At 39.0% G+C, this 27,689-nt stretch overlaps 1 protein-coding gene across 1 annotated transcript; it reads right to left on the bottom strand.

Annotated features, from left to right (window-relative positions):
- Window positions 1–1,595: 1,595 nt before the first annotated feature.
- ankrd33bb (ankyrin repeat domain 33Bb) lies at window positions 1,596–23,206 on the bottom strand. The gene is made up of 5 exons (XM_041803612.1): window positions 22,813–23,206; window positions 14,740–14,869; window positions 7,632–7,772; window positions 2,392–2,555; window positions 1,596–2,243 (listed from the first exon to the last, which is right to left on the bottom strand). Exons 1-5 carry the CDS (start codon window positions 23,194–23,196, stop codon window positions 1,596–1,598), a joined length of 1,467 nt encoding a protein of 488 aa, XP_041659546.1. The 5' UTR covers window positions 23,197–23,206.
- Between the last annotated feature and the right edge of the window lie 4,483 nt (window positions 23,207–27,689).

Raw genomic sequence — 27,689 nt, 5'->3', positions numbered from 1 at the left:
TGAAGCTATAAAAACCGACACATTTGTTCCTGAGGCCAAAAAACGTCCCACTGAAAACCACTGAAAATTCCATTTTTGATGCCACATTTAATTTAACATAAACTAATGCATTCATTTATGTTAATTTTGGACTACTAGTTTTCAATTTTTAATTATTATATTTGTCCACCAGATGGCGCTACTTTTCCCATTCAAAGCAGGCAGCACAATTTCACTCTTTGTACCGTTTTCTGCAAGGGTGCCTTGCTAATGAAATGCTAAGTGAGTGTCGCTATTGATGTTGAATAATGGTCCAGCTTCACTTTTGCCCGAGCCTTTCTTGCTGTCCCGGTTTTCCTTCTTCAGTTTCTTGAGTTTGTGAATGATTTGGTCTGGCGTCTGGGTGAACCCAGCCTCTCCCATCTCTTCCACAGGTTCGGCATGTAACTTGCTCTTCCTTGTTCTACTCTCCAGCTTCACCTGGAATTCTGTCGATGCCCAGATCACAACCAAACATTTTGTCTCCTCAGCAGACGAGACCTAGAATATGACACACCCACTGATGATGTCACAGTTCATGAGGTATAACCAACTATTTTTTGGTTCCAGCTGAGAAACCAACTTTTCAGGATCTGAACCAATATTCTTACGCTTTGAATATGCCGGCCGGTTCAAAATAGGTTCGGGAAACTGAATCGGCAGGGTCCTGCTGGTCTTAAAGGCCCATGTAAAGACACTGAATCATGGTGGCACAAGCATCACATGAGGATGTTTCTCATACTATTTTGTCAGGCCTAGTTATCACATACCAGGGATCATGGATCAGTTTGAATACATCAAAACACTTGAAGACATCATGTTAGCTTATGCTGAAGAGGAAATGACCTTGAAATAAGTGTTCCAACAAGACAACAACCCCAAACACACCAATAAAAGAGCAGCATCTTGGTTCCAGACCAACAAGATTAACGTTATAGAGTGGCCAGCCATTCTCTGGACCTTCATCCAATAGAAAACTTCAAAAATGCTGTTTCTGAGGCAACACCAAGAATTGTAGAATGTAGTCTGATCATCCTGGGCTAGAATACCTGTTCAAAGGTGCCAGACGTTGGTCGACTCCATGCAGACACTGCTATTTTTTGAACAGCCTAATATTCATTTTTCTTCGCTTTCTGTGAAGTAATAAATTGGATAAAAGTTTTCTTCATGTTTTTGTTTGGAACAGAATGTGCAGTTTTCCCAGTGCATTTGTGTGTAAGGAAATAAAAGCTATATTAAGGATTTTGAGCTTTAATCACTTTTTTAAACACTCTGTTTTTATTTTGAACACAACTGTATTTAGTATATTTTCTCCCCTGACTTTCCCTACGTTATTCCTTGTATCACAAATAAAACCTCACAGTAGAAGCATGTTAGCACAGGTAGAAACAAGGCAACAAATCCAGCATTGACAACAAATCATCAAAAAAAGTCAAGGATATGTCAAATGTCGGATACTGCACTCAGTTTTAAAAAGAATTCAGCTCTGAGGGTCCTAAGAGCTGTATAATTCGTCAACATAAAAGTCGGTTTTTCATGCTCTGGTCTCACAGTGTAAAAACAGTTTATATCTGCCGTCATCTCCTTCGTGTCAGCGGTAACAGTCTCTGCCTGTCCTCCTCTTGCCTCCTCTCGATCTTCTTCATCTTGTAGTTCCACTTGGGGATCTGCAGCTGGTTGCGGTTACTGTTGCGTCTGAGTTTGTCGGGTACATAGTTCGGCGCCGGAGCTTTACAGAGCCTCACTTTGGGCACCACAATGCCCGGCCGCACGCTGCTTCTCCTCAGCATGTTCAGAGGCAGCAGACTCGCTCGTCTGAAGGACGCCACCGCCACCTCACCCAGCAGCTGCGGCTGGAGGCTGGCCCTCCGATCCTTCACTTTGGGGATGAGGAGGACCCGTGAGTTCTGGAAAAATCTCTTATAGTTGTTCAGTCTGTCCGGGCCCAGGCGCTTCAGCTCAGCTACTCGCTGCCTCCTCAGTATCTCTTGTACGGCGTACCGGCGCTTCCCGAGACATGGTGGACTGCCAGGAGACACGGTTCGGCAAGCTGTGGCGATGACAGGACTAGAGAGACAGGTCGTGATCCGGACCATGTGGTCAAAAACGCCATCGTCCACGGCGTTCACCTTGTTGTTGATGTAGAATCGGTACGAGCAGCAGGACACGAATTTCAGCAAACGCCTCCAGCAGGGCTGCGGTTCTTGAGCTTTGGCCACCAGCTCCTGCACAACAAGATCCAACATTGTAGTTTAGAGGAATCACCTGAAAGAAAACACTTTCTCTGACCTGTTAGTGAATCTGTCTGTAGGGGATAAAAGCATTCAGTGGTGCAGTCAATAAAAACACTGAAGACATGATGAGTTTCATAACCTCAAGCATGGGCCACTCCAGGGAGAAGGAGTCACAGAACTGCTCGGCACACGGCTTCGCCATCAGACGATGCATCATGTTTGCTGTCTCGTATCGACCGGTGAAGAGAGCCCACTCCCTCGGTGTCATCTTGCGGCCGTTGTCCCGAGCCTGAATATCTCCTCCTGGAAACATTAGATCATTACAGTACCTAGCCAGCATTTCTCCAGTCAGTGGACTATCAAGAGACAAGCTATGACTAAAAGATGTTAAAATCAGTTCGGTATTTTTAACTAATATTTGAGGATACTGACCCTGGAATAAGATTTGTCACACATTGATTTTAAAGCATTCTCTCATTTGGATGACTGTGAAGTGAATCACAGCTGCCAACAGTTCTGATGTGGCTTAATCAGAAGAAATGGAAAGATTTTTAGAGGGACAGGCTGGTTCAGATTTTGAAGAATGCTTCTTGTCAATAAAGCTTTGAAAAGCCTGTTAGTTTCCCTTTTAAATGGTGCCACATGTGTAAGGAACATGCATCTGTGGGATGAGCAGCAGTGCTGAGTATGTGGGTTGTACCCATTAAAAATCTGCCAAATCTTCTCTGTCAATGCCAAACAGCTTATTCTGCTGTTGCTATTGACTCTTGTTTTAACATCCCAAGAGGATTGTTTCCTCACTCTTTCAGCACTTAGGAACTGTAGGTGGTCTTCTACAGAGTTGCATTCAAGTTTTGCAGGGGCAATATGGCCCAGACAATCCAGAGCACATTGCATGCAGTCAATCTCCAGTCACATAGGACCACCAGGGGGGCCTTCCATGCCTGCCCTTCACCATTTGGCGCTGGTTTTGGCAACACGTGCACTGGAGCAATTTCATGTTCAGTGATGAGTCCAGATTTTTCCTGGGGAAGCTGGATCATAGAGTTAAAGTGTGGAGAAGATACTGAGAACACTATGCTGATTGCTGCACCAATAAAGTGGCATCTTCTGGTGGAGGCACTGTGATGGTGTGGGGCATCTCTCTCACTGGAAAAACAAGGCTTGTCATCACTGGAGGCAATCTCAATGCAGAAAGATATAGAGATGATTTTGCAGCTGGTACTGATCCCATATCTCCACATTCTGGGACCGGACTCTATCCTTCAAGACGACAATACTCACCCCCACAGAGCAGGGTTTATCAGAGACTACCTCCAGAACCAGCAGTCCTGACCTGAACCACACTGAACACTAGTGGGATCAGCTTGGGCATGCCAGAGTAACCAACACAACCACGTTGGCTGACTTGCGACAAATACTGGGCACAACCCACATACTCAGCTCTGCTGCTCATCCCACAAATGCATGTCTCTTACAAATGTGGCGCAATTTAAAAGGTTGAACAGGCTTTCCTAGAGTATAAGATTTATTGCCAAGAGGCATTGTTACAATAAAGAAATAATCTACCAAACAAAAACATCTTTACTTTTTGTGCTAAGTTTAGTTTAGCGTTAGACCAGTAGTTTACTGGGGGAAAAGCATCACCCGGCCTCAGCCTCTAACAGTTGCAGTTACCTTTGTGCATTGGATGCTTAATTGGTGGGGTGTGAATATAAGCAGGGTAAGCCAGCCAGAGGCAGAGTGGGGTAGCTTAAATTTTACAGTTTTCTGCAGTGTCTAGTGATGCAAACTGAACTGGTAGCTCTACTTTCTATCAGCTTGCTTCCCTAATGATAATTTTGTATTGATCCATACTACCTGAAGTCAAGCAGCAGTACTATATCAATGCACAAATTCAAAAGGCCAATTTTTAGATGAAATGAATATGAATAACAGTCTAATAAAGGCTAGATGGGTCACTAAAAAGTTGTAGGTCACAAATCAAAGGGACTGCAGGAACCATTGGATTAGATAGGCTCTATAAACAGTGCCAAAGTATTCACCCCCTTGGATGTTTTAGCCTTTACTTGAATTTATAAATCAGTCAGAGTGATTTCTACAAGGTAATGTCAAACAAACAAAAATATATAATGTAAAATAAGTGACTGCATATATTCACCCCCTTCAAAGTAACTGACCTCATTCAACAGAGGTCCAGCCAGTTGGTGCTAGTAGTCTCACTATTAGTGAAATGGGGATCACCTGAGTGTCTCAAGTGATTGTAGTATAAAGACACCTGTGTCTGGAAGGTCTGGTCACTGGTTAATCAGTATTCCTGGCAACCATTACACCATGAAGACAAGAGAACACTCCAGGCAACTCAGAGAAGTGGCTATTGAAAAGTGTAAGGCATGGGAGGGATACAAAAAAATTACCTAGCCACTGAACATTCAGAGATGGAAGCAATATGGCACATGTGTAAATCTGCCTCAATCAGGTCGTCCTCACAAACTGAGTGAGCGTGCAAGAAGGAGACTTGTGAGAGAGGCCACCAAGACACCTATGACTACTCTGAAGGAGTTACAAGCTTCAGCAGCTGAGATGGGAGAGACTCTGTATACACAAGAAAAAATCTGGGGAGCATTTTTTCCAGAGTAAAAATATTTTACTCAAAAATAGTAAAATGTATTCTTTTTTTTTTAGTGTATTTATTACTGGCCACTGACAGAGATGGAGTAAAAACACAGTAAATTTTGCTGGCGTGAAACTTCAACCACACCCACTTAAGTTTCAGCTCAGCAGGCGTCACTCTTGGCCGGTCACGGCTGCAGCTCTTTAGGCATCCCAGCTGTAGCTAATCCTTGGCAATCAAGCCCTCCTCACCTGGTGATGAACTTTCAGACACCTGTGTACTACAACTTCTTATCAGGTACCGAGGCTCCTCTTCAACCTTTGATAATAGTGATTTTTCAGCAAGTTTTTTGCCTTGTCTAACTCCATTTTGTCCTCTTTTCTTTGCAGTGTCTCCATCTCACTGCCAGCGATTCTGCCTACCAGCAGCCAGTTCACCATCACTGCTGTTGTCAAATAAACCTGTTTAAAGACCCTTTAAAGTTAAATCCATGCTGTAAACATGTGAAAACACTGAGATTTACATGTGACTGGATTTTGGATTTAGACCGTTAGAAAGTTTTTCACCTCTTTCCTGGCTGGGATTCATGTGGGTGGGGCTAATGTGGGCTTATAATGTCCTGAGCACTAAAATATAAAATCACAGAGCAGTTCATCTCAGTCCAGTCTGTTTTTAGCTGATGTCACTGCCTTTATTGAAAGTTAACAGTCAGTTAAATGCCGTTTTTCTGTTCATTGTGAGGTAAAGCAGGGTACACACATAAAGATAATCAGGCTGTTTTTGTCTTTTGATTTTCCCCCTTCCTGACCAAGGATGGCAAACGCCCGATTATCCTACGTCTTATAAGATTATCCTATAAGATTATCCTTTGGTCTGAGGTGTGTTAAGAGTGAATTTGTCCCAATAATTGGCTTCGAAAACGGTCGGGGCCGACAATCTTAAATGTTAAACTTGTTCAATATTTCCAACCAAAAATCTTTGTGTGTGGGGCAAGCCGACGACTCCTGAGCATAGACTGTAGAAAAAAAGTTGGACAAACCCCGTGTGACGTCAGTCGTCTGCTTACAATAGGTGGACTCAAACGGCTCTTGAAGCCAATCCGTGGAGGCTTCCATATTGAAATCGCGGTCTGAACTGAACTTTGGATCAACCTAACGGTCCGCTCACTAAGCACGACTTCCTGTCAGCCTGCTAGCTAGCATTCCTGTTGACAGAAACGGAGCCTCTGCCTGCCAAGCTATCTGTCAATCAAATGAGACACGCCAATCAGCTTTCATCCTAATTATATACACGTACATTATATACATACGTATATAATAAATAGTCCCAAGAACACCATCATTCCCTCTTCTTGTATGTTCTCTTCCATGTTGCGTGCTGTGTTTTCCGGTTGTTGCTATCAGTTGTTGCTATGTTTCTTCTTCGTTGTTTTTGTTAGATCACGTGTGATCACGCGAGATTTCTGGCTTGGAGGACGACATTCTAGATCGGTGGTGGGACAGAATCATGATGTGTGTGGTGTGCTGTGTTGAGGTTATTGGAGCACACCAAACACAGTACGATTAAAACTGTTCAATGCCTGATTTTTTTTTTTTTTTATCTTCATGTGTGGGGTTTCTAACAGATAAAAAAATCTCTTAAGATTTAGAAAATCCTTATGTGTGTACCCCGCTTAAATTTGCCATATCTATCAGCCATAGTGGTCTATGAATCATTTAAAGTTTCATAACTGACTTCGTCTCTCCTTCAAAGGTCAACAATAGGTCAAGAGGCATAGCAATTTTTTAATTTGAGAGGATCGTATTTCTCCTGAGTGGGCGTGGCTTCAGCTCATTCAACAGACACGCCCACACCATCCTAGAGCAGATTTTATTGACTTATTTTTAATGATTTTGAAGCTTAATTTTATAAACCCAGAGATGTTATATTTGGCTGAAATTTGACCTGGGGGTTCATAACACAGTGACCTATCATACAACAAACCTAAATACAGATTTATTTTCACTTTACAGGGTCTTTGACCTTACTGCCTCATCTCATGCTCTGCTCCTTGGTCCTTGTCAAATGTTGAGCACAATTGTTTCTGTAATATAAGAACACTATGTCTAATATGTGTAAGCAAAAAAAAAAAAAAAACCTCTTTTGTTGTCATGTGCTTTATTGGTAGAAAGGCAGAATTATCTATTAAGAGGAAAATGTAGCTCTTTATAAAGAGGAAGATCAGTCTATTTAACACAAGATACAGTTCTACATAAGCAGTACCCAGTTGTAAATGGAGTAGAAAGTGTTTCGTAATGAGTGGAGAACATTTCTAAAAGGAATGGAATACAGCTCTGAAATGACTAAATATCGCTTATTAGTGAGAGAAAAAAACAGCTCTGTAATGAGTAAACTAAGGTCTGTATTACTCTGTAGTAAGTACAGTTGCTGTAGAGTTGTTTTAATTTAGTTAATTATGGAGTAATCATCATTTAGAGTTAAATAAAAAACACTTTTTAGAGTAAAAACAACTCTGCTATATCATAGTAACTCCATCCTTATGGTCCTCTTCACTAAAACTGCTAAGATTTTAAAAGGTTTCAAGGATGACTCTAAATCAGAAAAGAACAAAGTAGCCACTGTTTTTAGTTATTAAAATCACCAAACAGGACTTCTGCTTTTGCTGCCCTGTAGAATAACGATAATTGAATCTGTTTGATGTTTATTACTACCAAAATAAAGTTGAAAGCAGCAGTGGTTTCCAGATACACTGGGTGTGAATTTACCATTCAACATGAGAGCCCTGACACACTCAGCGCGGCCCTGCATGGCAGCCTTCATCAAAGCTGTGAAGCCGTGGCAGTTTCTCCTCTCGATGTCCAGCCCAGGGAAGTAGTTGAGCAGATAGTTGGAGATGAATATGTGACCTGAAAACAAACAGAAATACTCTGAAAAACATGTCTTTTGTAAACTTGAAGATCAATTTTTGTGGTAAATTGGGCAACCCAAGGAAAAAAATACACCTGGTCTTGTACCGTTTCTGTCCTTTGCACATGAAAAACTTCTACAAAGAAATGAACCTCTCAATGCTGTCCATCGCTTTGACAGATAGCCTGTGGCAAAGACTGATGTTAAAAGTCTACATTGTCCGGTTTTGTTTCTATAAAGGGTTAGAGAGAACCGGCTTATGATTCTGAAAACATTTTGAAGGTGAAGTAAGGTATTATGTGCAACTTTGTGGTGCAGTGATTTAATCTCATGGAAAGCCCTGCTGTTTTAAATGAGTAATGAAAATATCAGTTATGGTCAGGGCAAGGTTCATTTGGTTTTTTCTGGATACCAGAGCCTGGTATATGCCAATGATTTTCAGCAACACTGATTTCCTCATGCAGCATTTTTTTATGCAATTCAAAATGTATAAAACCCTGATGTTTGTGTCCCTTTCAAACAAATGGCTCATTTTATAAATAAAGCTATATAAAACTTTTCAAGCAACATCTCTTCTAATAATAACTATTAAAAATGTATAATTTTGAAATATTTTAACCCCTTATCAGCCAGGTTCTGTCTTTGAAACCCCTGGTGTTTCAGAAGAGGAAATGAAAATATCAGTTATTTCCAATACGACGTGAAAACTTCATTTAGTTTTTTCTGGATACCAGAGCCTGGTATATCCCAATGATTTTCAGCAACACTGATTTCTTTATGCATTGTAATTTATTATGAAATTCAAAATGTAAACCCCTCTGACGTTTATGTCCCTCACAGCCAAAATGGCTCATTTCATATATCAGGCTATAAAATGATCATACATTCAGTTTGTCTTGTACTTCAAGATATTTTTTCAAGCAACATATCTTCTTATCATAAAAAAATAAAAATGTGTTCCTTTTTCTCCATGTTATTCCTCTTTGTCTTTGTTCTTAGCTACTTCCCCTGTTGCTCTTAATTGTTATTTTTAAGTCATTGGCATTAGTCTGCATGTTTATGTCTGTCCTACTGTTGCTGTTTTTATGCCTCTGTGTGGTTGTCCATTTATGTCTGCTGTCATTGTTAGTCTTTTACATCCATTTTATTCTGCTGTATCATGTGTGTTATTCCTTAAAAGCCTAACCAGGGACAAGACCTGCAAATTAGCCATGGCTAGAAGTCTTGTATAGTTGCATGAGTTGGAATTTAATTAAATGCAGCAATGCTTATGTATTGTCCCTGACAAATAAACTGATAAAGAAATAAATAAATTTGAATTTAAAAATTTGAATCCCTTATTGGCCTGGTTCTGTCATGAAAACCCCTGGTGTTTTAAGATTGAAAAAATAAATGTTGGTTATTTCCAATATACTGCATGCAAAGCAATTTTTTGTCTGGTAATCAGAGTCTGGTCTATGCCAACAATTTTCAGCCACATTGATTTTTGAATTGTTATTTATTATGCAATCCAGTATGAAAAAAAACCCTGATGTTTGTGTCCCTTTCGGCCAAAATGGCTCATCTATATATAGAGCTATAAAATTATCATACATTCAGTTTTTCTTGTGCATTCATTGAGTTATTTTTTCAAGCAACATCTCTTCTTATCATAAGAATTAAAAATTCATAAGTTAACCCCTTATTGGCCAGGGTCTGTCATGGAAATCTCTAGTGTTATAGATGTGAGAAAATGAAAATGTTTGCAGCTATATACTTTCAATACAAGAAAAAAATCACCTGCATTTATTGCATGCATGTTCTAACGGCTCCAGGATTTACAAAAATCAAATAACAATGGAAGAAAATGGAAAGAAAACACAAACACTGGGATTTTTGTACACAACGCATTATAAAAATGTGGTATGAATTAGGAATTTTTTTTTTCAAAAAGCCATAAAAATGCAAAAAATTGCTAAAGCTCATGTCTGAGGATTGAAAACTCATAAAATAGTGTCAATATGAATATGAAATTGTTTTGTTTTTAATCTGTTTTTGCACCACTTCATTGGCTTTATTTGACAGAACTGGAGGTTTCTGCTGGGCGGTTTTTAGCTCCTTCTCAGTGAGTCACTGCACTGCTGCAGAGTTTGTATTATTGGATGTCACATGGATGAACACATGTTCTATTTCTAAAGTGACAAACTGAGTAGATCTCGTCTAAATCCAGGCAAACAGTCTGATTTAATGAAAATGTCTTAGAGTTTGAGCACACAGCAGGAGTCTGTTTCTGAGAGACAGGCAGCAGCAGAAGCAGAGTCAATAGAAGGAGAATAGTTAATAATGGTAGTTTGACTCTAAGGACCGTGTGTCTAGACACGTTGTGACTTGGAAGACGTGCTTCAGAGAAAGTTTTCTATGTGTTTGTCCACTCTGTTGCAGTCATGTGGAGTCAGAGTCCTGCTCACCTGCTCCCCTGAGGTGTTGCAGAGCACTCTGTCACGAACGCCGATCGATATTTCTTTTAATGAAGCAGAAAATGAAGAGCAGTCTGCAGCTATTCATCAAAGAGCACAGAGAGCCATTCATCATCGTTAGCAGATGAGAGGCCTGGCTCCACGTCTGATACATGTGGCTGCATCACTATGAAATTACCTACCGTGGTAATCTCCAACGGCAGAAAATAAAAGGGATTCTTTCAGCTGGGAGCATCAGACCTCATAATATGTTCTGTACTTTAATGTGGACCAATTTGAAAACTCAATCCTCTGCAATCAAATTTCTACCACTGCAGATTATGCATCAAAGGCAGTGAGGGAGAGAGCGTTCAATTATGCAAAGTAACATGTCTGAGAGGAAGACGGCTTCAAAATGAGCTGAAAGATATATTATGAGAAGAATATATCGAAGGTTAAAAGGCTTTTATGGGCTCATGGAGACAAACTGTAAAAAAAAAAAAAATGCTGTGATTTCAATTCAGTGAAAAAAATGTGGACATGCTGGTTGTTCTGAGTCATTTTATATACTTAATGGTTAAATAAATGGTCTAAAGAAATGGTGACGGGCTGCACAGTGCAGTAGTTCGACCATTTCAGGAAAATGTCACATCTCAAAAAAGTAGGTACAGGGCAAAAAAAGGCTGGGGAAATAAGTGAGACTACTAAAAACAGCTTGAGGAGCACTTAGCAACTAATCAGGTAAAATGGAAACAAGTCAGAAAAACGACTGGATATAAAATAACAATTTTAGAGAGGCAGAGTCTCTCAGACATAAACATGGGCAGAGGTTCACCAATCTTTAAAAAACTACATCTAAAAATTGTCTCACAATATCAGAAAAATGTTCACCATCCTTAGAATACAAGGACTTAAATATCCCTCTATCTATTGTACATAGTATTGTGAAAATATTCAGAGAAACTGGAGAAATCTCTCTGAGCAGGGGACAAGGCTAAAGGTCAGTATTGGATGCTCATGGTCTTCATGCCTTCAGGTGGCACAATTTCAATTTCTTTGATTTTCTATTTTTATTTGAGTGTTTTGATTTTTTTATCCGTAAAATTGTGTTCTTTATTTGATTTTAGTATAATAGATTTTAGTTTTTTTAACCTGATTAAAATAGAAATTGTTTAATTTTTCATCTTAATTTACCTTATTCCTATCAAATTTATGTATCACCTATATAATAATGTTTTTATTTTATTTGTGTCCATTTAAATTGTTTTATATTTACTTTTTAATAAAATATTTATTTTTTTTGAGTTGATTAAAATATAGATTAATTTTACAGCTTCTTCTTAATCTATTTTATTTATATCATTTCAGATTTTTATTTTAATTATTGTTTTTTCATAATTTAATTTTTAAATCTTCTATCATTTCTTTGATTTTGTTTTTTATTGTCTTAAATTAATTGGTACATTTAATTGAAGTTACTGTAAAACTTCTTTATATGCCTCCCTACATGTACTTGTATATATAAAATAGAAATAACAAGTATTACTGCATTAAAGAATCAGCTGTAAATTGATTTAAATCCCTGCTTGTCTCATTAAAGATACATTTCCATTTTCACTTTAGTTTAAAAACATAAATCCTGGTATAAATATCATGGAAGCAAGTCTTTCTTTTACTGAATTATTAGTGATCACAGGGGTTGATCTGAGATTTCCAACTATCTGTTATAATCTGGTCCTTTGGCATTGACTATTAAATTAAAACGGCCTTCTTGATAACCAAAGTTGCCCATTCCTGACTTAGATATAAGTATTGTCCACCATAAATATGTTGTCATCATAATTTTACGGCACCAAATTAGAGCTGGATGGTTTAAAGCAGCACCATGGAATATGATTATTTATTTTATGTTATTTGTTAAATATTTTTATATTATTATATAATATGATTATATAATAGCATGTTAGACAGCGCTGGATAAAAGTTGTAGACTGTTGTCAGTACTGTCGCTATTTTGATTTCTGCCACTGCCGGGTATGGGCGTGTTCATTCCTATGATGTAATCACACACACTCGCTAGTCCGTTCTAAGCATGTGTTTAGCAGTAGGGGGGACTCTTGCCTCGCCTCCTTAGTCAGGGGCGTTGCAATGGGGTAGCCAACCCAGGCAACTGCCTAGGGCAGGGATGTCAGATTCAATCACAGCAGGGGCTGAATTCTGAATCTGAGACTAACCTGAGGGCCTAACTGGGTCAAAATTTACCATAAACTGTCAGCCTCATCTTCACCAGTAACAAATTATAGGGAAAAATGTAACATTGATGATAAATCATTTCGAGATAAAAAACAAAAATCAAAAGTTAAAATCATGATCTTTAACAGTTAAAGTACTAAAAAAAATCTAAATCATGACTTTAAAGGGTCAATATATGAGATGAAATTCTAAACTATGAGTTTAAAAGGTCAAAAGATGATGTAAAAAATTTTGAATCAAAAAGGTCAATATTTAGGATAAAAAGTTATATTTAGGAGTTGAAAATGTCAAGATATGAGAAAAAAAATCAAAATCAAGAGCTTAGAAGGTGAAAATATGAGATACAATTCAAAATCAAGAGTTTTTAAGGTCAAAATGTAAGATGAAATTCTAAATAAAGAGTTTTTAATGTCAAAATATGAGATAAAATTTAAAATATTGAGTTATAAAGGTCCAAAGATGAGCTAAGAATTTAAGACTTTGAATAGAAAAGGTTAAAATTTATGAATAAAATTCAAAGTTAGGAGTTGAAAATGTCAAAATGTAAGATAAAATTCAATTTCATGAGTTTAAGACTTCAAAATATGACTTAAAAATTAAAATTGTGAATCTAAATGGTCAAAATATGAGATAAAACTCAAAATTATGATTTGAAAAGGTCAAAGTATGTTATAAAAGTCAAAACCATGACTTTAAGGCATAGTTGTGAGAAGCAAATTAGAAAATATGAAGTAAAAGCACAAATTTCCTTCCCATGTTCCTGACTTTTTATCAAATTATTTTAACTCTTTACTATTTTTAATTCTTATGACTTAACAAGGATATTTTCACTCATCACGTAAAGTTTACATTGTTTTACTGGAGGAAATCTGCAGACCTCATACTGGTGGGCCAGTTATGATAAAAATATGATATGATCTGCTGGGCCAGGTATAACTGTGCCACAGGCCGTATTTGGCCCCCAGGCCTCAAGTTTGACACCCCTGGCCTAGGGCCTCAAGATGGAAGGGGGCCTCCCAGAGACATCTGCCATTGGTCAATATCAACAACAGCATGGACTCCCCTTTAAACACTGCAACAACAACAAATCAGGAATCCCCCAGTGGAGCCCCCTAATCGCCACTAGCCAGCAAGCCAGCTGCTAAACGCATGTATTAGTGATAAATGGCAATAACTGATGACGGTCATTAAGCGAACCCAAGGTGGTCCAACTCTGAAGTCCCTTCTGCCTGGAGCCTCCGGAGTGTCTAGAAACACCCGTCTGCAAAAGCTGACTCTGAAGGATCCTTCCAACAGAGGAAGGATCCTGGACTTTGAGGACCTGAAGACTGTCTGCAGTCACACACTCACTCAGTACTCCCTGATCACTCTATAGTGAACAATAAAGTGGACTCATCTGCAAAACACATCTGCACTGCTACTGTTTTAGTCTAGTTTTAGTCATCTTGACAAAAACCAAACTTAGTTTTTGTCAGTTTTAGTCATCACAGATCTATTTTTTAGTCTTAGTCTTATTTTTTCATGCAAAGGCTGTCGTTGAATAGTTTTAGTTGACGAAATTGACACTGCCTTGGATATGTTTTTGTATCTATCCCCTGACTTTTCAATAACCTTTTTTTCTGAGGTGTTTGAAATGTTCTTTTGTCTTCAAATGGTGTAATGGTAGCCAGGAACACTGATTAATCAGTGACCAGACCTACCTGACACAGGTGCCTTTATACTAAAACCAATACTACAATACCATATATTACATTGTGATCTCCATTTCACCAATTGTGAGACTACTAGCACCAACTGGCTGGACCTCTGTTGAATGAGGTCACTCACTTTAGAGTGGGTCAATATTTATGCAATCACTTGTTTGAACTGTTTTAACTTTGACATTACAAAGGTGTTTTTCTTGTCAAAATAGCTGAATTATTTTGACCATGATTGATTTTTAAACTCAATAAAAGGGTAAAACATCCAAGGGGGTGAATACTTCTTATAGGCACTGAATTGGCATGTCTTAACTTGATGACAGTGTAGAGACAAAATTTAAGTTGTCAAAAATATTTTAGTACACAAGTAACCTGGAGAACAAAACCTAAATTAAATCAAGTCTTCCTGCAGCTCTCAACAGAAGCACATTATATGTTTATTTAAGTTTCACAGCTCCCACCCTTTTTAGAAGATTAGCACTAGTTTAAAGATCTCCTGGATTGTTTTTTATAGTCTCAGTGGTAAAACAAACGATTTTTAACTTCTGTATTGATATAAAGGTCTAAGTTGTGTTTACCTGCTTGTGCTGCTGTTATAAGAGCGGTGTTTCCCTCGTTGTCCTGCCAGTTCACGTCAAGATAAGGACACTGTGAGAGGGCGATGACCACGTCCACGTAGCCATGATAGCACGCCACAATCAGGCCAGACTGAAACACAAAAAAAATAACTGCTTGGGTTTCTTTTTTTATCACCAAATAAACACCAAGGTGGTTTTCTGAGACAACAGTGAAGATTGGTGAAGGTGTCATAGGCATCACTGAAAAAGGTCAGTGAGTGAATCTCAGAGACGATATTAGTCTTCCTATCCATGACTGAAGAAACAGCTAAAAACTAATGTTTGGCCATTACTGTAATAATGCTAAGTTTGCTCAGTAGGAGGTTGACCAGGATTTCAAGGGATCAAAAGAGGAGTGAGCAACACTGCAGTATACACTAGGACAAAATTATAGCCCCCCATATGAAAAGGTCATTATTTTAACATATTTCTCAAGTGCTGTTAAACAAAGCAAAGACTTTTTAACACAGCTTTTTCTAACATCCTAGTTTTATTCTAGATGCTGAAATTATTTTACTTTGCACACAGAAATGGAAATACTCCACAAAAACCAAAAACTACCAGGGTCAGAATTATTATCCCCCTGGTGCTAAAAGTCAGTCGTGTCTCCTTTTCGTTGGATAACAGCCTACAGTCATTTGTTGTGGTTTTCAACAAATCTCTGACACGTCATCTGAGAAATCCCAGCCTATTTTCCTTTGGCAAATCTCTCAAGCTCCTCCAGATGTGATGGCCTTCTGGCATGGACCTTCCTCTTCAGGTCACTCAACAGATTTTCAATGGGATTTAAGTCAGGGATTTGTGCAGGCCGCTCAATAATGCTCACTTTGGTCTTCTGACTGTCTCATGTTGACTTTCATAATCTCCGTATATCCTTCTTTCTTCTTGGGTTCTTCCACCTTGACAAGGTTTCTAGTTCCAGATGCACTGAAGCATCCCCACACCACCATGTTTCACGGTGGAAAGGTGTTCTTCGGGTGACACACCTCTCTCTTCTTTCTCCAAACATCACCAACATCTCTATTGCCAAAGAGCTATAGTTTAGTTTCCAATGGACCAAAGCACACACTTCCAGTATTCATAATCCTTCTCCAGGTTTTCTTTGGTCGACTTCAGTCTGTCTTAAAGATATCTCCTTAGCAGAAGTTGAGTTTTTCTTGGTCTGCAACCTCGCAGTCCATTCCTGGGCAGGACTCTAGTGATGGTCTACTTTGAGACGATGATTCCTGACTTGGCTAAATCCTTCACAAGTGTCTTGGCAGTTGTTCTGGGTCTTTAGACACATCTCTCACTAGTTTTCTTTCCAGGGTCTTTAAAATGTCTCTCCTCCTACCTCTGCCAGGCTTGTTCTGGACTGTGTGGCTCTCGTTGAATTTCTTGATTATATTTCTCACACCAGTCCTTGACACTTGGAAATGCTGTGATGACTTTGTAGATCCTTCTCCTGCTTTGTGAGCATCAATAATTCTTTTCTCAAGTCTAAACTGATTTCTTTTGGTTCTGGCATGGTGCCTTCCAAAATGGCAGCCTAAACTCTTTCTGAGGCTTTTATACTGTGTGTAAACTTGGAAATAACTGTTGGTTTGATCTTGATTTTACCAGCTTTGAGCATTGCAAAGTTAAGACACATCATTGACCAACAGTGTTTTTTGCTATGGCCCGACTAAAAGGTCAGTTCTAAAGGGGGCTAATAATTTTGACCCTGGACTAGTTATATTTCAGTAGGCAATGTCTCTTTATTAAGCTTTTGATGAATGCAAAACCAAAAATCATACTAACAGTCAGTTAAACTATGCAGACTGCACAGATGATGGTTAGTTTTAAGTGTTTGTCCTGTTAGTTTATTGAGAATTCACTTGTATTCCCCTGTATGTAAACTCCCTCTCACCTGGCTGCACACTCCACAGAAGCAGAGACATGGATGTCAAGGATTAGGTAGTGATGTCATGACCCCGCAGAAGTATATAGCCTGCTACAAATAGATGTTGTATTAGGTAGCCCTTTAGGTATCTGTAATATTTTGGTGAGATCGTACTAATTCTGCTCACACATATAGACACCCGCCTATGTGCCCTAACTGTCACCGACCTCCTGGACCATCTCGCTCTGCCTCAGCCCTACAGGACTGAAGTATCGCTTACCTCATGCTCAGGTCACTATCTTAGTGAGCCCTCTAAAGGCTGAGCCCTGAGGGAAAGCTGCTTTTTGACACAGTCACTGTGCGGTTACAGCCTCCCATCTGTCACTAAAGGCTTAACCAACGGCTCTGAACTCTCCTTAAGGGTTTGACCTTCAGTGGCTCACCTGAGCTCCAGGACATGGTCCAGACTTAGTTGGCCTGAATCGACATCCTGATGTGACTGCTGGTGAGAAAAAGTTAAGTTCACTTGGGGTAAACATGTGCTTTATCCTTCATGTAGCTGCACGCTACACGACAGAACATGTCTAATGCCTCCTATCGACTAATGTGACCACTGAAAATACACAGATGATGCCTCCTGGTGTCCCATGCAAGGAGGTGCATTAATTTCTGGGTGTAAAGTGCATTCAGAAAATATTTAGACCCTTTAAACTTTTTTTTCAGTTTTGTTATGGTGCAGCCTAATGCTACAATCTAAAACACGTATTCTCATTAATGTACACTCAGTACCCCATCATGACAAGGTGGAAACAGAATGTTGGAATTTTTGCAAATTTACTACAATTTGGGGAGCAAGTGGCCTAGTGATTAAAGGCGCTCCCAGTGTACGCGGGCGGCCCGGGTTCGAATCCGGCCTGAGGCCGCTCACTGCATGTTTCTCCCCCATTCTTGACCCTGTTTCCGACTCTATCCACTGTCCTCCTGTGTCTAATAAAAGCACAAAAATGCCCAAAAATAAATCTTTAAAAAGAAAAAAAATTTATTACAATTTTTTGCTATAAGTAAGGTTCCCAAGAGCACTGTGGCCTCCAGAATTCTCAAATGGAAGAAGTTTGGCACAACCAGGACTTTTCTGAGAGCTGGTCAGCCCCCTAAACTGAGCACTCAGGGGACAAGGGACTTAGAGAGGCGACCAAGAACCTGATGGTCACTCTGACTGAACTCCAGAGATCCTGTGTGGAGATGGGACAAAGCTCCAGAAGGACAAGCATCACTGCAGCCCTCCACTGATCTGGGCTGCAGTGATGCTTGTCCTTCTGGAGCTTTGTCCCATCTCCACACATGTCCTTCTGGACAAGCATCACTGCAGCCCTCCACTGATCTGGGCTTATAGGCTAGACCAGTGGTGTCAAACTCAAGGACCGGGGGCCAAATCCGGCCCATGGTACAGTTGTATCCGGTCTGCAAGATCATATCTTTCTATTATAACTGGTCCACCAGTATGAGGCTGATTTCCTTCAGTGTAAACTTAACCTTGATGATTTAAAATATCTTTGTTAAATTATAAAAATCTGAAAAAGTAAAGAGTAAAAGTAGTTAGATAAAACGTCAGGAAGGTGGGAAAAGAAATTAATGTTGTCATTTCTTATTTTAAATTTTGCATCTCACAGTTCTGATTTTAACTTATGATTTTGACTTTTTTCATGTTTTGACCCTCAAGATTCACAGTTTAAAGTTTTAATTCATATTTCTACCTTTTAAATCTAAATCCAGAATCTACGATTGACTTTCATACTCCTGGCCAAAATAGTCCGGCCCTCAGGACGTCTCATTGGAGCAAATCTGGCCCCAGATGTCAATATGAGTTTGACACCTCTGGGCTAAACAGAAGCCTCTCCTCAGTGCAAAACACACAAAAGCCCCACAAAAGCCATCACATGGAGCTTTTTGCAAAGTCCAAGTGGGCTTTTTTATTTTCTGAAAAAGACATTTTTCATTCTTGAACATGTAAAACAGGTCTATTGAGGCACAGCCCAGACCTCTTAAATGGGTCTGGGGGATTTTCTACCAGATTTTTATTTAAAAAAAAAAATTTTTTTTAAATGCTGTGTTTTCATACCATATGCACTTTAGGCACGTTATTTATGAGCAGTGTAATCTCTGAAACTTTGAAATGCATACCTCAGATTGGCCTTCCAGTCCATATCATAGCTTTCATTCATACAGTATACACTGCCTATAAAAGTATTCACCCCCTTGGATGTTTGACCCTTTAATTAGTTTTATAAATCATCCACAGTCAATAAAGTGTGACTTTTTTGACAAAAAAAAAAAAAAACTCTTAAGCGTCAAAGTAAAATCAGATTCCCATGAAGTAATGTCAGTTAAACAAAAACATGTAATGTGAAATAAGTGATAAATATTCACTCCCTCTAAAGTGACTGACCTAAAAGGTCCAGCCAGTTGGTGCTAGTAGTCTCAAAATTAGTGAAATGGGGATTACCTGAGTGCAGTGAATGTGTCCCAAGTAATAGTAGTATAAAGATAGTATGTCTGGAAGGTCCCATCAATGGTCAAACAGTATTCCTGGCTATCATTACACCATGAAGGCAAAAGAACACTCCAGGCAACTCAGAGAAAAGGTTATTGAGAAGTAAAGTCAGGGGATGGAAGGAATATGGCACATGTGTAAATCTGCCTAGATCACGTTGTCCTCACAAACTGAGTGACCGTGCAAGAAGGAGACTGGAGAGAGAGGCCACCAAGACACCTATGACTACTCTGAAGGAGTTACAAGCTGCAGCAGCTGCGATGGGAAAGACACATACAACAACTGTTGCCTGGGTTCTTCACCAGTCAAAGCTTCATGGGAGAGTGGCAAAGAGAAAGCCACTGTTGAAGAATTTTGGACTAGTGCTCACCAAAAGGCAGGGGAGACTCCATGGTTGGATGACAAAAGATTTTTTTTGTCTGATGAGATCAAAATGGTGTTTTTTGGTCATCAGACAAGAAGTTTTGTGTGGTGGACACCAAACACTACACATCACCACAAACACACCATCCCCACTGTGAAGCACAGTGGTGGCAACGTCAGGCTGTGGGGATGCCTCTCAGCAGCAGGCCGAATTTGAATGTGGCCAAATAAAGGAGGACAATCTTATTCAGTCTGCGAGAGAATTACAGCTTGGGAGAAGATTTATCTTCCAGCAAGACAATGACCTGAAATATACAGCACCTGCCTGCAGTCCAGACCTTTCAGCAATGGAAAATATTTGGTATATCAAAAAGAAAATCTGACAAAGAAGACCCAGGACTGTTCAGCAGCTAGAATCTTGCATCAGACAAAAATGGGACAACATTCCTCTCCCCAAAATCCAGCTACTGGTCTCCTCACTTCCAAGATGTTTATGGACTGTTAAAAGAAGGGGGGATGCTACACAATGGTCAGCATGGCCCTGTCCCTACTTTTTTAAGATGTGTTACTGCTAACACAAATTATCAGATGGTATTCAGTTTGATAAATATATGTCAATCATTATTGTTAACAAGACAACTGCTATTCAACCAGGAGCTGTCATCATACGATGGAAGTCAGTTTAGAGATCCAGTAGAGAAAAAACTTTCGTCAGGTAATAGATAGGCTGCTTTTTACACACTTGAAGAGTACTTTTTCGCTGTGTTCCAACATACAACGTCATATTAACTAGTAAGCAAAAACAATGGGTACAAGCTGGAAATAGCACTGTAAGTGAGGCAAATGTCAGTGACATGTAACTTAAACAGACTGCTCAGGAGGGCATCTTCACAAAGAACCTCAAGTTCTTCAGCTAAAGGGAAATATCATACCCAAGCGGCAACCTCCAGTCCTGAAAAATGAAGCCAATGTGGCATTTAGAAAAAAAACAAAAAACAAATGCGATATGGCAAGTGTCCACTTGAGGCTGGCAGCAGAAACACAGAAATTCACATACATAACACATGTTAAAAATTCACCAGTTTTACAGCCTGGTTCAAAAAGCGAAACATGTCTCTTTAACTTCATGAGCACACTAGGGGGTGAATTTTTTTGTTTCGTTTATAAGCAGGAAAAACCTCACTGCACACCGACTGGTGCGTCTCATTTGATTGATAGCTTGACAGGCAGACGCTACCTATCTGTCCACCAGATGGATATGGAGGCTGCCACGGATTGTCTTCACGAGCTGTTTGAGTTTGCCTTTTGTAATCAAACAGCTGATGTCACACAGGCTTCTTACAGTCTATGATTATACCTTATCTAAAATGAATTCTTTTAAGTTAAGGCCAGAAATGTTTGGGTTTTAAAGCTTTATACTTTATGTTATTATGGCCACAGAGTATTTGTAAAACAAGGATAGTAATAATAATTCTAATATCTATTATTATTACTATTACTATAAATAACAATTATAAAATATTAATAATAATAATAATAACAATACATTATTAAAATAGGATACGCCTGAAGAATACGTCTTCGTAAAGGTCACAAACTCTCCTTATCTGTTGTTTACTGGTGTTAATGACATTAAGTTGATCTTGGAAGAGCTGAGCAGAGGTATTTTCTACGGTGTCAAAAGTGCGCTGACAAAAAAAAATCACACACCATGAGCTCATACATGTGCCCCTATTTGAAGGATTGAAAATATGGTCACTCTAAGCTAGTTTTGTTAATGTCAGATTTAGCGATATTAGCTATGTAGCTACGTTAACTTAGCTTTAGCTACGAACCCTGCATTAGAGCGTTTTCATGGATTTTTTTTTTTTTTTTAAAGGGACAGTGCACATTAATGTACAAGCATAAAGAATACGTATTGTAAATGTGCCAGAGTTAGCAAGAATGCTAATTTGCATCTGTTGTCCCTTGGCAGGTCACAAGATTAAACAAACATTAATTCACGAATACAATACAATCAATCACTCAAAGATACAAAGTGCTAAAGTTAAAGTGCTGGGGTTAAGGTGTTTCAGTTAAAGTGCGTATTGCCAGTATTTGAGTTATTTGGAAAAATACAAATCATTCTTAACATATACAAAAATCAGCGAATGCAGTACATGTATACATGCGTACATATGTATCTGTACGCCACAAACAGTCTACTTAGTAGTGAGAACCAGTTTGGCTGGTTATAAGCCAGTTTTTGAGATGAGATTTGAAGGTGGTGAAAGTGGTACATTCTCTTATAGTAGGTGGTATGGAGTTCCTGGTGTTAGCACCCCTCACTGTAACACAGATTGACCAAAGGTAGTTCGTCTGTGGGGGAACTCGCAGTCTCCCCTGGTGGTAGCTCTTGTGGTTGTACCAGTTTTTAGTTTGATGTATTCCATCAGTGGCAGCGGTGCAAGTCCATTGAATATTTTATATGTAAAACAGGTGTATTTGAATTTTTTGTAGTTCTCAAAGGTTAAGAAGTTATCTTTGTGAAGAATATGACAGCAGTGATACGAGTAGCATGCAGGAACATTCTAGCAGCACCGATAGTCAGGGACGGCCTAATTTGTTCAAAATTGCTTAGGTTGAATTTGATTGTATTTGAAATTTTTTTAATATGTTTTTTTGAAGGAAAGGGAAGAGTCTAGGGTGACACCAAGGTATTTAAATTCTGTGACCAATTTCAGCTCTGCTCCTTTTATATATACATTTGAGCGTGATGTTTTAGCCAAGCTTTTTTTTCCTGTAAGCAGACTATCTACTGGGCTTGATTAAACATTTTGTAATCTGGTTTTGCAGGTCAGGTTTGAGCTTTTGGTATCCTAACCTTTACCTTAACCCTAACCAGAGGTTATAGCGTGTAGGCTATTTCTGTTCTGACAGATGCAGCGTCTCACTGTAGTGGTCTACAAGAGGGGGCATCTGAGATCAGCGGACAGCCAGTTAGTCTTAAACCGACTGAAGTGTCATAATCTTTAAGTGAAGATGGGTGGCTCACATCATGATGAAACTCATGTGAGTGTTTGTGCTCTGATGTTGCACATACACGTTATCTACACTCAGTGGAAAATTAGTCAAAGGTTAATTCCTTTAACCTATGACAGATGGCGAGCCAACATGGGATTCCTATGGAAGTTATGACAGGGTTAAATATGTTGACTTTGCTTCTTTCAATCTGGCAGTGAAAACAAAACCATTAAAGTGCCTGAGCTCAGATACCTACTCTTCTGTTCCTGTCCGTCTCTCTCACTTCCTCCTCCGTCACTCCTTGTCTGATCATGATCTTAACAATGATAGCGTTGTTGTTGCAGCAGGCCTTAAAGAAGGAAATGGGCTCAGGGCTTTCAGGGCTCGGTGGGCGGTACATAACGGGGACATCTGGGCTGTCTGGGGGGTAGAAAGAATCGTCCGAGAGGATGCTCCTGGTGTCCGAGCGGTCCGGCAAGGACTCAAAGTCCAACTCCTCAAACTCCTGGTAGACATCATCCTCATCCTCCCAGTAGTTCCGTGTGTAATCAACATCAGCAAAGTCATCAGTTTCCTCACCACCCTCAAGGCTGTCTTTGTCAGCTGTAGTGATGGACATGACAGGATTATCCAAAGCCATGTTTTTGGTCTGAAACCCACTCTCACCCAATCCGATGCCCCCGGGCACTCCATTCTCTCGAACCTTTGAACCTTCAGCTTGTTCCTCTGTTATTAACACCATTTAAACCCTCCCCGACCCCAGCTAACGTCCACTTCTTGTGCCAGGACAACTCTAGAGGAGCCTGGAGCTCATGTCCAACAGCCTGCTGCAATACTTGGTCTCATCCTACCTGAGACGACATTGAATTCTGATAGATGTTGAATGTCTGTCTCGTCCTCCAGGTTTCCCAGGAGAAATGGGTCATCAGAGGTCAAAGGAGAGACGTGACATGATTACACATGCTTCCTATCCGCAGTCATTGTGGAATAAAGCTTCTTAAGCTGCCGAAGGGGTCAGAAATTTCCATCATTTCCCAAGACAGTGTCCTTAAAGGTTTGATCTGATGCATGATCAGAGGTATTCACTCTGAATTTATGAAGTAGCCCAAAAGAAAAAACACAAGTGCCATCATTTCACCTCCAAATAGTCCACCCAGCTTAGTGTATCCACGGGTAAGAATGGTTGGAAAGCCATTTTCTACTTCCATGTAAAGCCTAGTTTATCCCTTTGTTTAATCGTGGCAACAGATCCAAAACAGGCAGCTTGATTCCTGAATTCCTTGTGTCTCCATCAGAAGTTTTCTTCTCACGGTCATCTTGATTGAAACTCCAGCCTTTCCCGGTAGAGAAACATGGTCTCCCTTTGATGATGGCCAGCAACAGGATGAGACATTCTTTCGACCTCACGCATGATAATCCCTTTAGTCGCTCTCTTGCTCCTCCAGCTCGAGCGGTTCTGTCGTAGTCCTCTCCCTGGTGGCAGGAGAGCTTGATGGTCTCATGTTTGAACAAAATAAAGAGTAAAATTGAAACAAGCCAGGAGGTGATGTCTGAACTCTCAGAAACATTATCTGGTATTGTGTGGCAATGTTTTAGAAAGGGAAACAAAAGAAAATAAAAGAAGCAGAGAGTCAGTATTATGAGACAGAATATGTCAGATCAGCACATCAAATATGGAGACTGAGACATAAATCACAACATCGACTGCATCCACATTTATGCACTTCCTCTGCTTGGAAAGAGATAGCCTAATTTAAGAATAAATGTCAGCAGTTCAACTGGTCAGGTCAGCTCCACCCCCCTGCTTTTTCCTGCCCTGAACCGCCACCTTAAATTGGATTTGCTGGCCATGTGACTTCATTGGTGCACAAGGTAAGGAGAAGTGACTGTGGTAAACCTCAATGCTGCAGAGTTCAGACTCTGTTGCTTTCATTAGTGTCTACATTAAAGCTCCATTATTTTATGTGAAGATGTGAAAATGCAACATCTTTGTCAAATATCTTCCATACTTCCTGTCAAACAAGGAAGATTGGGTTTAAATGAATCTAAAGGCAGATTTGTGGCACTACTATACCAGTGAAGACTGCTACCTGACAGTTTGTACCAGCAGCAGAGAGAGTTAGATTGAAAATGTTAGATGGCTGCTAATAAAGGTACCTTAATCCAGGGGTTCTCAACGTTCAGGTCGGGACTCCATTGGGGGTTGGGAGACACTGAGAGGGGGTCTCCAGATGCCTTAAAAAAGCAAAGAACATTTTTTATTTTTTTTTTTTTAATTTACGTTTTATTGACAATCAGCAGTACATGTAACATATGTATATATTTCACTTTAAGTCACATCATATCATCTGAATGTCCATTTTTCTAGATAGAAAAGCAGAACAAAATAAAATAAACAAAAACAAACAAACAGACAAAAAAAATAATCTCCTTAATAAGAACCTTAGTACATAGGGAGTGAGACCTGATTAATGCTACAGGCACTGTATATTAATTAGAATCAACAGCGATAACGTCTAGTCTGTGTGGTGTTACATAATTTATCCATTTCTTCCAGCGTGATTTGAACAGGTCCTTATTATAATTCACATCTGCTGTTATTTTCTCCATCCTGTAAATGTCCATTGTGATGTCCATCCACATTTTCAGTGTTGGGCACTCCTGTGAGAGCCATTTTTTTGTGATGGCCTTTTTAGCCGCCACTAACATAATATTAAATAGATATTTGTCTCTCTTGGGCCATCCTTCAGGTATGAGTCCAAAGAATAAGGTTTTACTTTCCTGAGGCAGTTGATTTTCTAATATTTCTTCCATTGCCTTATGAATTCCCTTCCAATAAGCTTTAATAACCTGACAATCCCAAAAAACATGATAATGATTTGCATTTGTATTTCCACACTTTCTCCAACAAGTTGGTGAGTTATTTTTATAATGAGATTTTTGATACGGTGTTATAAAATATCTTATGAGGCTTTTCCAACTGAATTCTCTCCAACTCTGTGAACTACTACATTTCCACTGATGTTCCCATATTGTTATCCATTCGTCTTCCGTTATGTTTATTCCTCCTTCCTTTTCCCATTTTGTTTTAATATACAGGGTTGAGTGTGTTTTCATACTTATAAGCCCTTTATATAGACCTGAGATAATACCTTTATCTTTCTTCGAATCGTATGCCCTTTTAAACAGGTCTAGCAGCTGTTTGCTTGCCTCTGATACACCTTTCAATTTGTCCCCAATGAAATGTCTCACCTGTAAGTAACGATAGAAATCTCTTGCTTCTAATGAGTATTTCTCTTTAATCATTTCAAAACTAAGTAATGAATTTTCCTTTACTATCTTACATAACGCTGTTATTCCTTTTTTCGTCCATTCCTTGAATCTGGTATCCAATTTGTTTGGAGAAAATGTGTATCATATGCACACCATTTAAGGATTACTATATCTTCTCCTAAATTGTATTCTGTTATTACTGTTTTCCAAATTTTAAAAGTCAGCTTAATCCATTGGTTTTCTATATTTTTCAGGTCTTGTAAGTTACTGTCGGCAATATGCGCCTGTATGGGAATTGAAGTCAAACCCTCTTCAATGCTTTTCCATTGGGCATCATATGAAGGATTACACCAGTATATTATGGTCCTTATTTGTGCTGCCCAGTAGTAATCTCTGAGTGACGGAAGACCCCATCCCCCTTTTTCTTTCGCCAATTGTAAAGTTTTAAATCGGATTCGAGGCCTTTTACCTTGCCATATGTATCTGGATAGTATTTTGTCCCATTCGTTAAATTGTTTTTGGCTTATTTCTATTGGCAAAGTTTGAAATAAATATAACAATTTGGGTAGGATGTTCATTTTAATCGATTCTATCCTTGAATTAAAACTTAAGTAAGGGATTAGATTCCATCTCGCTATATCCTCTTTAATTTTCTTTTGTATCAATGAGTAGTTGCGTTCTGATAATTCTATGAGGTCCTTTGATATTATGATTCCCAAATATTTAATATGTTCTGTTTCCCATGTTAAATGGTACTCACTCTTGATTTCTTCTGGTGGGCTGTAATTGTATGTAAGCAATTGTGTTTTACTTATATTAATTTTGTATCCTGATAATTGACCAAAATATTCAAACGATTGCATTAGTTTACGTAGAGAGTTTGTTGGTTGCCCTAGAAAGACCAATATATCATCTGCATAGCAGGCTAGCTTATGCTCTTTCCCCTGAATATTAATGCCATTTATCTCTTTGTTTTGTCTTATGTACTGAGTAAATGGTTCCAAATATAATGCAAATAATAATGGTGAGCACGCACAACCCTGCCTTGTGCCTCTTTCCAGATCAAAACTTTTTGATAACCCACCATTAATTTTAATTCTGGCCGTGGGTTTGTCATATAGTGCCTGTATTGTTTTGATTATTGTTTCGTTCAAGCCAAATTTATGTAGAACTCGGCAGAGAAAGCTCCAATCTACTGAATCGAAAGCTTTTTCCGCATCTATACTAATCACCATCGCTGCTATTCTATTCTTTTGAATGTGATTAATAATTTGTAATGTCCGTCGTATATTATCTTGCGTCTGACGCTCTCGGATAAACCCTGTCTGGTCATTATTTATCAAATTAGGCATGAACTTCTCCAATCGTCTAGCCATGATAGAGGTAAAAAGCCTATAATAAAAGAACATTTTTTAAATGACACTATTTCCACCTATTCTACCTATTTCTGCTTCAGCTCACCCTTTCTTGCCAGATTATATTAATTTTTCATCCTATTTCACCAAATTTCCACCTAGTTTTGCAACTTTCAATGCCATATCCACTTTTTAATCCCCTTTTACCACTCAGTATGCCCTTTTTTCCAATTTAACCAATTTTTGGCCATTTTTGGGGTTATTTTTTTGCCAATTTTATCTAATATTTGGCACTTCTAACCCATTTCTCCAATTTCACCACCTTTCCTAACATTTTTTGCCATTATTCACCCATTTTATCTACTTTTAACCCATTTTTTCCATTTTTAACAAAAGGATTTACATTTTTAAGAGGGCTACTTACTACACAAATGAATTAAAACGATATTTGTTTCTTTGATAAGAGTGGTTACTATTTAGATTAAATATAAAATACTGCAGCTTA

Source organism: Cheilinus undulatus, linkage group 13 (assembly GCF_018320785.1).
Source record: "Cheilinus undulatus linkage group 13, ASM1832078v1, whole genome shotgun sequence".
NCBI lineage: Eukaryota > Metazoa > Chordata > Actinopteri > Labriformes > Labridae > Cheilinus > Cheilinus undulatus.
This window is presented reverse-complemented; position numbering and strand designations above follow the sequence as displayed.

Bases quoted from the DNA above. Each gene is read 5' to 3' on its own strand.
- ankrd33bb (XM_041803612.1), bottom strand. From the start codon at position 23,196: ATGGCTTTGGATAATCCTGTCATGTCCATCACTACAGCTGACAAAGAC. The intron at 14,870-22,812 runs GTAGGTATCTGA...TTTGTGTTTCAG, and splicing joins AGACGGACAGGAACAGAAGA to TCTGGCCTGATTGTGGCGTG. The intron at 7,773-14,739 runs GTAAACACAACT...GTTTGTTTTCAG, and splicing joins TATAACAGCAGCACAAGCAG to GTCACATATTCATCTCCAAC.